The following is a 14,008-nucleotide window of genomic DNA, read 5'->3' on the forward strand; positions in this document are numbered from 1 at the left end:
CGTCTAAGTTATTGTTTTTGATAACCCCAAACTCCCTGTTAAAATCCTTGGTTAGGAAATTGAAAATTTCAAGAAATCTAAAACTAAGTTAAAACTTCTTACCTAAAAGAAAGTATCTTTTCATTACCTTTTTTTTTTTTTTGAAGATTTTATTTATTTATTTGACAGACAGAGATCACAAGTAGGAAGAGAGGCAAGCAGAGAGGGGGGTGGGGAGCAGGCTCCAGGGAGCCTGATGCAGTGCAGTTCTCAATCCCAGGACTCCAGGATCATAACCTGAGCCGAAGGCAGAGGCTTTAATTTAACCCACTGAGCCACCCAGAAGCCCCTTTCCATTACTCTTTATTCACATTTGTATAATTATTTTTATTATCTTTTCTTTAGGTTGTATCTGCAAAGGTTATAAACTCGAGAACAGGACTCTTCTGAATCAGTGCTGAGGTATACTTTGATGTGTTCTAGAAATTTACATCTTAAAAATTATAAGATGTCCACAATCTTGTAGCCAATTTTTAACCTTGCAGGCAAAAGGGGAAGGCAATTAACAATGGGAAAAAGAGAACACCTACTGATGTAGTAATTTTGTATATTTGTTGTGGATATGATATCCTTAATCTGATCTCCAAAAATAAGAAGATACAAAAACATCTAATCATTACTTTAAAACCTTACACAGACTAGCCAGAAGGAAACGGACTTTTCCCATTATCTGGCATCTTTTTAAAATATATATATTTATTTATTTGACAAGAGACGGAGAGAGAGCACAAGTAGACAGAGCAGCAGGGAGAAGCGGTCTCTCTGCTGAGCAAAGAGCCCGATGCAGGGTTTGAGCCCAGGACTCTGGGGCCATGACCTGAGCCACAGAGAGCCGCTTAACCAACTGAGCCACTCGGGCACCCAATTACCCTGCCTTCTTAAAAACCTATCACGTGGCCTTTCTGGTGTCCATCCTTCCCTTAATCTACCTGGATGGAGAGTTCCTTCTAGTTCTCTACAACATGCACACTCCCCTGCCCAACCTCCCACCTGGCCCCCTGCCACACCATTCATTCAATAATTATGGAGTGCTTTCTATATAGTAGGAACTGCAGTAGGCTCTGGTGTACTCAAAAGCATTAATTGGATATACACTGCTTTGGTATTTTTAAGAAAACGTATTAAATGGTACACAGTACTTCAAAGAGATCTGTGTTTTTAGTAGTTGGCAGCAGAATTTCTTATTTGGAAGTTTCCTAACGGGCTGAATTTCTTGAGTCATTCCATATTTCACAGAAAAAAACGATTCTTTGCTATGTCATAGCAATGATTTGGCTAGTCTATTTGTTTTTCCACACAGGTGAATGTATCTTCCCCTCTCCCCCATTTATAGGAAATGTACTAACCATGATATTCTTTTTATTGAAAAGCAATATAAAATAACTTTAGAAATAAGAGGATAATTTTACATTATTTCTTCTGTTATGAGTATTTTTATGCTTTGTGCCAGAATTTACTTCCCATAACTATACTCGCTTTTATCTAGAACATTATAGATTGGATTTCTACATTATTGAATATCTATTAGTGTTTAATTTAGAGGAGCTTAATAAACTGCTAAATCTGAGAACAATGGCCTTTCCTTTGCTTTCTAGACCTTTTTTCTGAACATGCTTATTTATGTACAATGGGGAAATCTGATGCTGCTCTCTTCCAGTCTGCTAACAGCTCTTTTTGTACCTCTTCTGGTAGTTCATAGAAAACTTCAGGATCAATGTCAGAAGGAAAGGTAATTTTCTCATCACTAGAATCTTGCTCTTTATTTTCTGTAAGTCTTTCATGATGAGAGACTGTCACTACTGATTCCTTATGGCTATCTGTAGTGCGGTTTCTGGAGAATAGTTGCTCATTCTGCAAATTTGGAAATGAATGGAAAATAGATACAGCAGGGTTTGTATTTGAAAAATGAAATCCTTGAGATTCTTTAGGTCCTTGACTCACTCGTTCAACTTTTAATTTACTGTCTATATAATGTAAATAATCCTTTTGGCTACATGGAGAAGAGGAACTACTACTATTTAAACCTGATGTTCCTGGTTCACAGGGAGATACAGATATCTGTTTACTACTGGATAAATGATCTGTAGGATTTAAGGGACTACCTTGCATTTGTTTGGGCGAAAAGAAAGATAATACTCCTCTAGAGGCATGTAATGGACAACTTAAGCTTCCTTTGCCTTGAACTTTTTCTCCTGATTTTCCAGAAAGGATTTCTTCTTGAATATCTACTGGAAGCTGCTTAAAGACTTCTTGGTCAATACCTTCAGGAAGTGAGCAGAGTGGGGATTCATCACTGTCTTTTTCTTTAGAAAAATTAGGATCTAGTGGAGCCTCCCCAGTTCTTGTACTTTCAATTCTTCCTGATGGTAGAAAATTCCAATTTGTTTCTTTGTCTTTGGAAAAATCCTCCATATGACTGTCTTTCATTTTCTAGAACACAAGAATACCGGAGTAATTAAGATATCTGATATCTTTGAAATATTCATGCCCCTGAAGAGTACTATAGCCATTATCTGACTAACATGTTTCTAATCTACTCAGTAATTTCATTCCTTTCGGCCAGTTCCCAACAACTAGAGATAATAAATCCACCATAATTAGTCACACTATTGTGTGCATCTTTATTCACTATTCTAGGGAGAGGTTTCCTTCCTAGATAGCATTGAGCCAGAAGATAGGTATTTGTTTGGAAACTTGGAAAGCACCTTAACAACATTGTGTTTTCAAATTTACAATTCTGTAAATAAAGGAAAGGTAGCCTAGAAAAGTAAATGATCCGCCTATGAGTATCTAAAAAATATATACGCATAGATCATCAAGGGCTGGTTTTCTCAAAATCCCTATTCTGAAGTGTAACATTTAACAGACAAAAAAAATATTTCTATGGTAAAATCCAACATCAATATGAAGATATAACACTTTATATTTACATAAAATAAAAATTTAAAGGTACTTTCAGTTCTAATTTTCATAATTTTTCTATGTAAATTTTTCACTTAAATTTTCCCTCTGGTTTTTAAGCACCAGGGAAAAGTATACACAATCAAATATAACTCAGGAAACATCAACACAACAGTAACTGAAAAAAAAGTGAAAGGAAAAAAGAGATTTGGGACACTATATTTACTGTATGCCAGACCTGTACAAGGTACTTTTGCTTATATTTACCTCACAAATACCACTATAAATTAAAGGCTTACAATTCTAATTCTACCAAATAAGAGGCAAAAAGTAAACTCCTTTTTAAATTTCAGTTAATAAAGGGAATAAAAAGGGCCACAAGAAAAAGTACTTTGAAGACGGTACTGATTCACTACTTCTGTAACAGTATTCTGTTCTCATTTTAAACTGAAATGTAAATGAAAATACTACTGAAATTATACTGATCAAACATTAAAACAAAGAAAATAATAAAAACATTGTAATTAAGAGTTAATTGCAGGCAAGCACAATTTAGTAAAATATGATTATTTTTTAAAGCATCCCATATTTACTAGACATTTGCTAAATGGCCATGTATATAAGGTTTTGTTTTAGTCACTGGAAAATATGACTGGCCTCTGCTTCTCTACTGCCACACTCTTAATTTCTACAATTGTAGAATAAGTAGTCATACTACATCAATCTTGCTATCAAAATTCCATGTAATTTCAAAGTCAAGAAAAGTTAAATACTTTAAGAAAAACATTGGGGTAATGCTGGTAGCTTACATATAAATTAATAGACAAAGATTTTATTTCCGGTATCTAGAAATATTTTCATACTTATTAGCTAATTATATTCTTGTTGCTAAAAAATGTTTTAACACTTCCAAAACAAGGAACCTCCATAATAGTTTTCTCTTTTATCTAGTGATTCTTCTGTTTTCTTTTTAGATCACAGTACAGAACACTTATGGCTAGCAACCGTAATATGAGAGGTACTATACACAAGTAAGGCATTCAAATAATATCATGCAAAAGAATCTCTAAATTTTATCAATGGAACACAAACTTAGATTTGTAATTCGACTACACAAATTCAACAAAAGTGTACTTACAAAACTGCGCTTGCCAGACCGTGAAGTTGTTGATAACGATGGTGTTAAATAATAATCAATAGTCCCTTTCTTAGCAGTATTTAATACTTTAAGGTTGCAGAGGCACACACTTAAAAGGGTAAGATGAAACGGCATCTTCACATTCACCATATTTCGAAAAAGTTTCATAAGTATATCAACCATTGGGGTCACCACATCGCAATTTCCTAAACAAAATGTTTGAGAAGACTATAAGCACATTATATCATAATTTATATTAAAAGCTTAATCTAACTCATATTGCTTAGATTAAGAAGTTAAAATCCTAAACAGATATCACTGGGACATCCCGGCATTATATACCACCCTGGGATTATCTCAACACTAATACTAAATGCCAAATGAGTTAAAGTTTTCAAATGATTTGAAATATGGGACTTCTGGTTATGGGAGTATGCTTTCCCCATAAAACTATAATAAAACTGGACAAAACTGAGAATCTGAAATGGGCCAAAAGCAAATAAACTGAGAAGCGCTGATTTATAAAAGCTAGTAGAGGGATGCCTGGGGTGGCTTAGTTGGGTAACTGTCTGCCTTCTGCTCAGGGCATGATCCCAGAGACCTGGGATTGAGTCCTACATCTTCTTGCTCAGTGGGGAGCCTGCTTCTCCTTCAGCCTGCTGCTCCCCCTGCTTGTGCTGTCTCCACCCCCTGACAAATAAATAAATAAAAATCTAAAAATAAAATAAATAAAAGCTGGTAGAAGTTAGATAAGAAAGGAGAAAACTGCAACCTTACTGGCTGGGGTTGTTTGTATCTTCCTCTAGCAGTAGTCCTGCCAAGGTGAGGCTGGCTATGAGAGCCAGTAGCTTTGCTGCCAGAAAGGACAGATTTGATTTGAGGCAGAGGGCAAAAGCCCATTCCCGCAGTATTTCCAGTAAAGTGAATAAACTTTAGGAAACAACAGGGGAAATCGCACAGCTCTCTAGCCTGAGGTTGCAATTGTGGCTGGAGTGAGTGAAAAATCAGTGGATAAGCCATAAATTTAACCAGGAGATCTAGAAATGAGAGAACCATAGAGGGACTATGCTCTCATAGAGGGACATAAGCTCTCCCCACAACCCCAGCTGACTGGGAGACTGCATGCACGGGGAGGGGAGAAAGGGCCCAAGTTCTCTACACATCACTGGCGGAAATGGCAACAAGCATACATGGAAGATGCAAGAAGGCTACAGAAAATAAAAGCCAAGGCAGAGTTGAAAATGGCCTAAATTTTGAAAGCACTCTCCAACCCATGCACTTATCCATTTACAGAAGGCATAAGCCTTTCAGGCTCCTGCACCTGACCAAAAGCTTTGACCAGTTATTGGCTAACCACTTAACTATGCAGACATAGAGGTAACCTAGGAAGCCAAAATAAAAAATTTAAATTAAAATTAAAAAAGAAAAAAAAGGAAAGCTAAGTAAAGAAATCAGAGGCCACACATCACAGGGGAGGTAGATTCTGAAAGTTATCCTGTGCCATATAACACATTATCGTAATTTTATCTTCTCTGAACTTGGGAAACCCTGTTAACTGCATTTTTATTTTCATTATCTTTTTAAAAACAACAAAAAAGTTTTCCTGTAAAAATTCCTGACAGAATGAAGGTATTTAATAGTTCCTAACTCCCTATGAAGACTCCATCTTTGGATCATAATTCTAATACAAAGTTTGTTTTTTTAGGAGCTCAACCTGCAATTAAATTATTAGAAAATTAGCCCATACCTGTCCCTAACTTCTGAATTACATGTGAAGGAATAGGGCACTGACGACTCTCACGGCTCCAGTGATTCTCAGATGAATACCGACGGATTGTTAATCTGATTGTATGTGGCTTCCTTCCATCTTGGCATACTCTAAAAGGAAAGAGCAAGCAGAAACAAGGAATTAGAAAAGTATTACCTACAGATTTTTTTTAATCTCTAGAGGTATCAGATTTAGTAACTGAAAGAATTATAAATATGGTTGATACCTAGGCAGTAAGCAATAAAAGTTTCTGAATAGCCCAAACAAATTTCACCACATCTATGCCAAAGCTATAAAATCTTAAGTGTAAGGCTCTCAGGACTCATTCAGAATCAAGTGCAATCAGGAAAAGAAGAGAAATAAGATACAATTGTAACAAGCCACTTTATAATCCAAGATCATACATAACAAAAAGCAACTTATTAAAATCAGCAGGAAATTAAGAAACAGATTTATTCACTGGTGGAGGCAAATACATGAGAAATGACAGATTTTCTTTTTACACAGGAAAAAAAAACATTACAAAAAGAAAAAAAATTTTAAATGAGATAACATTTGTCAAAGAGCACTCCCTGTATAGACCCAAGGAACAGTAATATCACCATTATACGGCAAATAAGAGCAATAACTTAAAAGATGAACATACTATATTTAAGTAGTACCTGTACATGCATCTTAAAATGTGTTCCATTCAAATGGTCTTAATTTTAGCGTTGAAAAGAAAAGTTTTAATGAGATAGGAAATTCACTTAAAAAGCAGAAAATCTAATTACTAAAATAAATGTCCTTAAAAGTAGTATTTTCCGGGGCACCTGGGTGGCTCAGTTGGTTAAGTGACTGCCTTTGGCTCAGGTCATGATCCTGGAGTCCCAGGATGGAGTCCCACGTGGGGCTCCCTGCTCGGCAGGAGAGTCTGCTTCTCTCCAGCTGACCTGTCTCCTCTCATACTCTCTGTTTCTCATTCTTGCGCTCTCTCTCAAATAAATAAATAAAATCTTAAAAAAGTAATAATAATATTTTCCTTCTTTTATGTATGGCAATGCATTAAAAAAATCACAAACAAAATAAAAATATTGTACATTGTTAAACACACTCAAATTGAAGATTCTGAAATAGAAAATTTAATTTTCCATAAGTAATTTTTTCTTTACTGCTTTATCACAAAACATCTCGATTGCTGCCTTACTAAGATAACAAGATATCTTACATAATGTGTGATATCCTGTAAACACGTTACTAGTTTAAATATCTTCCAGTTAAACTTTTCCTCTTAAGTCATTATACAATTTAAAGAGTGTTACTTGGTTCCTATAACTAATGAAGACATACTAGGAAAAGGTTATATTCTAAGCAAGCTTAAACTAGAGGGCAAATACATTCACACAAACACAATTATTTTTTTGCCAGTAACTTCGATGGTATTATACCTCAGTCACTGAAATCAGGGGCCATGGTGTAGAAAGGGAGTAGAAAGCAGAGATAAGGATAAATGGTTCATGGTTGGTAATTTACAGGTTTAGAGCATCTAGCTTCATCTCTGAGTTGATGCTTCAAATACGAGAGCCTATAAAATTGTTGTGGTTTCTCTACATGCAGAACTCTTTCCAATGGCCAGGCATTTCACAGTAGTCTCACATTTAGCTGAAGCAGAGCAGATGACCCAGTTTCAGAAGCACACTCACAGGCCAGGCCTGCGTTCTATCACTGGAGCTGGGTCATTCAGCAGTGCCAGTTGCATGCAGCAAACGATGAGCTGCACAGCTCGACTCAAGACATGAGAACCACATAGCATGTGAGACCAAAGCTGTAGGAAATTTTACCTCACCAATTTACTGAGATTTAGAGTCATCTAGAAATCTTTTTCTTAGGCATAGTAAGCTATCCTACCCTCATTTACAGAAGCATAGCTTCTCAAAACTGCTAGACCCCTGACACTCTGAGAAATCAAAGAGATGGGAGGAAAAGAGATAATATTCTTCTAGGAACACTGAGAAATAGATATATGATAGTAAAGGAGCATCAGAAAACTAAACATCTTGTTTAGTTTATGCTGTGCTATTCATACACTCATAATCCCCGCAGACTTACAGACCAGTGCCCCGCACTCACCACACTCTGACTGCTCACACATAGCCCCACTGAGCTATTCTTTTGTCTGAGTCCATTTTCTTTCACATAGTCCGAGGCAAAGGAGATAATGAGGGTTCTTCTGCTTTCTCCATCACTGGTGCTCTTATAGGTGTCAAGATGCTAGGTACCCATAAAACCCTCTTAAGTAACTACAGGCACCTTAAGAGCCACAGTATAACCACAGTGTTACTAAAATCAAGACTAATGGAAACAAATGAATTAAATTTAGTTAAGGGCGCCTGTTAACTATCTTTGCAATAGTTTATAATGTAGAGAAATTCAAAGATAAATGATCTCTCTTTACACTGTTCAGTCTCCAGTTAATGTATAAGTTCCAAGACAGAATATCACCTGTACTTTCCATATACTTTATACAGAATATATAGAATGATATGGCAAAATGGAAAATCACCTGTTCAAAAGACTGGCAAGTAGTTCTTCAATCTTATTTTTAGCTTCAACTTCTGATGAACATTTTTTAAATGAATCTTCTTCACTAAAGGACTACCAGAGAAGCACAAATAGGGATTATTGTAAACCTAAATAAGCATATCCAGTTATGAGGATGTGTGCCAAATATTCAGGACATTCTTTTTCTTTTTTTTAAGATTTTATTTATTTATTTGAGAGAGCGAGCATGAGCAGGGAGGGGCATTGGGAGAAGCAGACTTCCCAGTGAGCAAGGAGCCCAACATAGGGCTCCATCCTGGGACCCTGGGATCATGACCTGAGTTGAAGGCACTGTGCCACCCAGGCGCTCCTCTTTTTTTTATTATTATTACTTATTTTTACTAACATATATATTCAGTACATTCTTTACTAACTTCCCTCTCATGCTTAATTTGAGCCATTTAGTTCACTTTTATAATAACTCTTTTTATCTCCAAGTTACTGTACTCCACTAGAAAGTCAAGAAAATTATAAAGCTCTAGTACCAACTCCAAGCTTTATTCTACAATTACAGTGAGGCTCTTAATCTCCTAGCACTTGAGATTGAGTTTAACCTTGGACAAGTTATTTAACCTTTCTAAAGTACAGTATCCTCATCTTTAAAAAAAGAAAGGGGGAGAGGAAAAAGGGTATGAACAAATTATAGTACTGCCTACCTTGAAGCTTTGTTACGAAGATTAAGTGGACTAAGGTACATAAAACACTTAGTAAAGTGCCTATCACATAGGAAAAAAAATAATCAATGTTAACTAGGTGATTATACGGTCTCCATTTCCTAATCATTAGACTAATTGGAAAACAAGATTTCTTAAAAATTAAAATATTTTGCCAAATGTATGCAATATAGACTGTTAAAATTAAGTGATATTTAATCAAGGTAGCCAGCTTGAGACAGAAATACTAATTCTTAGATTCAATTTAAAAATATTTACTAATCCAGCGGCGGCTGGGTGGCTCAGTCAGTCAGTTAAGCATCCAACTCTTGATTTCAGCTCAGGTCTTGATTTCAGGTTCGTAAGTTCAAGCCCCAGCAGGGAGCCTACTTAAAAAAATTTTTACTAACTTAATAAATCAACCTTCTCATAGGAAAGAGATCATATACTAACCCAGTAAGCAAATTAGAATAGTAAGAACATAGTACTAAAAGCAGAAATCTTTATCTCAAGTGTGACAAACAGTACTCAGTTAAAATAAATATCATTCTCTTGTACCTGAGGTGGTCCTGAGGGCGTCACAGGAGAGGTATCCTCTCCAAAACTGAGCTTCTGGATACGCTGAGCAACTGAAATTCCTAACTCCTTTTCTAGTATTTTGGGTGAAAAGGTTTGAAGATCATGCACACTACTGATACCCAGTGCTTCAAGACGTTTGGCAGTTTTATAGCCAATACCTAGACAAAAAGAAATACGGTATTACAGTAATTTTTCTCCTTAAGATAAAGCTAATTAAAATATTATAGATATATACCAAACACATCTTTAAATTCCATAATGAATATTTTGCTAGGATTAAATTTTACTGAAAATTAGGCTGTCCTTCTTCTGCTCAGGGCCTCTTCAATGAACCACTTCAAAAACCTCACAATGCTAGTACAACATAATGAATATGGAGGCAACCAATAAATGCTGTCCTGATAAAATGAAATGTTTACCACCTGTTACATAACACTTTGGAAGTATTCAAGAATAACCACCTGTTACATAATACTTTGGAAGTATTCAAGAATAATAGTTACTATTCATGCAAAGAGAGACTTTCATTACAGCAACAAAATTAATTAGCATGTGCTAATCAGCTGACCTGATTCCTACACATAATATCACACATTTATCTACAAGTCTTATCTGGCAATATTTACTATCCCAAATGTAAGAGCCAGAAAGTACACAAAAAAATCCACCCATTAGCAAAACTACCAAAGTTCTTCTGCTAAAACTCAGTTCTACTTTATCACCTTACCTGGGATGCTCAGGGAATTTAGTGCCCCCTTATTGTTCTCATTAAAAAAAAAAAAAAATGAATTCTATAGTATTTTGATTTCCCTGCACAGTAAAAGAAGTAAATCAAAAGCAATGGATGTGGAGAAGTTTTTTTTTTTTTTTTACGATTTATTTATTTATTTATTTGAGAGAAAGAAAAAGAACACAAGCAGGAGAGGCAGAAGGAAAGAGAGAGAGAATCTCAAGCAGACTCCATGCTGAGCAAAGAGCCCCATGCAGGGCTTGATCTCATGACCCTAAGATCATGACCTGAGCCAAAATCAAGAGCCTGAGGCTTAACTGAGCCCCCCAGGGAGGGCAATTATTAAAGTAGTGTATCAGTTATTTTCATAGCTGAAATAAAAGAGAGGTGCCATAACCCTAACCCTAAGAGAAAACCTGTAAATAAAGAAATACAAGAACTCAAAAAGTAAAGCCAAGTAGTAATGTTATATGATCAGTATACAGTCCTCAATTTATTACAACCTGACATAGTGACTGTCTTCAGAACAAAGACTCAGAGTCATCCAGAAAACTTCTACACTTATATTGTATTAATGAAGGCAAGGCAGTGTACAAAACATATTGTAATCACACAAACATGGGTTAAAAATACAAAGTTATGGGCGCCTGGGTGGCTCAGTGGGTTAAGCCGCTGCCCTTGGCTCAGATCATGATCTCAGGGTCCTGGGATCAAGTCCCGCATCAGGCTTTCTGCTCAGCGGGGAGCCTGCTTCCCTCTCTCTCTCTCTCTGCCTACTTGTGATCTCTCTGTCAAGTAAATAAATAAAATCTTAAAAAGAAAAATACGAAGTTATGACATCTAAAGTTTCAGCTGCCTTAGAAATTCACTTCTACAGAATTCTAATATCTTATTCCCCAGCAATGCCATGGAAATGAAGCTTAACATATCCCTTATTAATAGTCTATAAAACCGTATTTGATCTTCAAAGACAAAAATTTGTCCCACGACCTGAATAAGTCACTACTCCCCTCAAGAAAACTCGTTTCCTCATCTTTAAAATAAAAACTTGTCCTAACTGCTTTGGAAGGTCCCTCATAGCTCTAATATTTTCTGTATAATCCCAAAGTAGAGTTAGTAAAAGGCCAATGCCCAACTCTAGATGCAGTGTGCAGTGTAAGAATATGAAGCAGGGATTGGAAATAAAAGAACGTGATTCCAGGTTATAACTTTCATGATCATATTCAAACTATACAGAAAGTAAGTGAAACTAGAAAAGTACTTTCACTATGTGGATGGAACTAGAGGATATTACACTGAGCGAATAAGTCAATCAGAGAAAGACAATTATCATATGATCTCCCTGATATGAGGAATTTGAGAGGCAACATGGAGGGCTTGGGGGGTAGGAAGAGAAAAAATGAAACAAGATGGGATCGGGAGGGAGACAAACCATAAGATACGCTTGATCTCACAAAACAAACTGAGGGTTGCTGGGGGTAGGGGGGTAGGGAGAGGTGGTTGGGTGATGGACACTGGGGAGGGTATGTGCTATGGTGAGTGCTGTGAAGTGTGTAAACCTGGAGATTCACAGACCTGTACCCCTGGGGCTAATAATACATTATATGTTAATAAAAAATAAAAATTATTAAAAAAAAAAAGAAAGAAAAGTACTTTCATAAATTTCCTAATCCAGATTCCCTCTAGAGAAGTTTTGGAGTTTTCTCCAAGAGCTAAGTATTCAGACTCTAAGAATTAATAACTTGTATCTCTAATTTTTAAAATTAAAGAAATGCAAGAAAACTAATGTGTATTTTTCAATATAAATGTCTTACCAGGCATTTCTTTTACATGGCTCAAACTCTGAATAAGAACTTGAGAACTCTGAGGTAATAACACTGTTTGTTGATTTGGTTTAAAAACACCAGAAACTAATTTTGCTAGTAACTTATTAGAAGCCACTCCAGCACAGCCAGTGAGACCCAGTTGATTATACATGGCTTCCCGCATCTCTGCAGCAATCTGAGAGCCAACAAGCAGTCTGATGTGCATGATGTCATGCAGGTTTATACCTATAAGAACAGCCAATATCATTAAAAGTCACCACAAAAAAATTTAATTTTCTTTTTTACAAATGAGTTTAAAAAAACCCAACCGTCCCCCCCGCCCCACCACCATACCGTCACCCGCTTAACTCATCTCTCTCATTCTTCATGGGAATCCTGTAAAGTAAATAACTTCCACAAGTGAATTCCAAGTGCCTGTGATAGTGACTGCATCCTGGGAGTGCTTAATGATTAACAGATTATGAAAACTGATCTCATAAAAAAATTCCCTACTGATATTAGTAAAACTTTTACTCATGTTTAACTGTAAGCAAGCATAAAAGTAGAAATATGACACTAATAAGAGAGCTAACATTACAGCTTTAAAGATCTGAATCTAAACTTTATACATACTAGCTGATTGTGCTACTGAAAACAATTCCAATCTGTACATAGTTTAAGGCATCTTTTATGAAAAGTGTAGGGAAAATATACAGAAACAAATTTTCTTAGGGGTGAAAATGGTGTTAGAATTATAGGAGACTGTCCTTACCCTCAGGAGTATTTACAGATGAAGTGTCATGCAATTTACACTTAAATGGCTGATCAATCAACCAACTAATCAATAAAGAGGGAGCAAGATAAAGTAAATGTAGGAAAAAACAATGGGTGTATCTACAAGGAAGGGAATAAAAAGTGTTCTCACTGCACTACTCTATCAAATTTCTTTAGGTTTGAAAAAAAAATTTTTTTTAAGATTTTATTTATTTATTTGACAGAGAGAGAGATCACAAGGAGGCAGAGAGGCCTCCTAGAGACCTCTCTCTAGAGGTGGGGGGAAGCAGGCTCCCCACTGAGCAGAGAGCCAGATACGGGGCTCAATCCCAGGACCCTGAGACCATGACCTGAGCCGAAGGCAGAAGCCCAACCCACTGAGCCACCCAGGCATCCCTGAAAACATTTTTTAACAGAATCTTGTGAGGAAGGATTCATGAAGAATCAGACATTTTCTTTTTAGGATAAAAAACCTAGCTCTCTGTAATATGTTCTAACAAACGCTGAATTTGCTTTGAAAATTATAAAGAAACATACTTAGAAACTTCTTCTATTCAGTCCTTATAAGTGACAAAAGAGCAGGTTCAGAAGACACATGAAAAGCTTCCTGTCCTCTTCTAGAAGAGAACTGTAGCTCTACCCGTTTTCTTCTTTAGTATCAGGATGGCAGAGAACTAGACTGGAGACCGATGACCAGCTCTCAAAAAAGGGCGATAAGAGGACACATATGCTGAGACCTAGGCCAGGAAGGTCAGGGCAAGTCTTCCATGTGATATGATACTGAAGTCACCAACAGAGTTACAAGATGTTTTAAACTCTAACAGATATTCACTGGGGCTTACTGAAGCTTATTTCCAAAGGCAAATGTCTCTGGAAATACCATCAGTCATTTATACTTAAATATGTGAAGGAGATGGACTATTTTTTTTTCTGCTAAGAGTTGGCAAAGATAATCAAACTGACTGAATATCAGCTTGCAAAAGATGGCAGGTAGGCCTGGAAAGCTTCCACAGGGGGTAAGTCAGGAACTCAGACAGCAAC

General features: G+C 36.3%; 1 protein-coding gene across 4 annotated transcripts in view; it reads right to left on the reverse strand.

Moving 5' to 3' along the window:
- Positions 1-1,381: 1,381 nt before the first annotated feature.
- The window catches only part of POLI (DNA polymerase iota), a 20,134-nt gene continuing 7,507 nt past the window's right edge, over positions 1,382-14,008 (reverse strand). For 3 of the 4 annotated variants that reach the window (XM_080820924.1, XM_080820922.1, XM_080820923.1), the window contains 6 exons: positions 12,203-12,439; positions 9,638-9,816; positions 8,389-8,480; positions 5,826-5,956; positions 4,079-4,284; positions 1,382-2,469 (listed from right to left, as the gene is read on the reverse strand). In XM_080820924.1, coding sequence (XP_080677050.1) covers positions 1,654-2,469; positions 4,079-4,284; positions 5,826-5,956; positions 8,389-8,480; positions 9,638-9,816; positions 12,203-12,439 — 1,661 coding nt within the window. In that variant the 3' untranslated portion in view covers positions 1,382-1,653. Of the gene's footprint in view, positions 2,470-4,078; positions 4,285-5,825; positions 5,957-8,388; positions 8,481-9,637; positions 9,817-12,202; positions 12,440-13,504; positions 13,610-14,008 lie in introns of those variants that run through there. The other variant, XM_080820925.1, reaches the window with a different exon arrangement.

The sequence above is a fragment of the Martes martes genome (genome assembly GCF_963455335.1).
Source record: "Martes martes genome assembly, chromosome: 13".
Lineage (NCBI taxonomy): Eukaryota > Metazoa > Chordata > Mammalia > Carnivora > Mustelidae > Martes > Martes martes.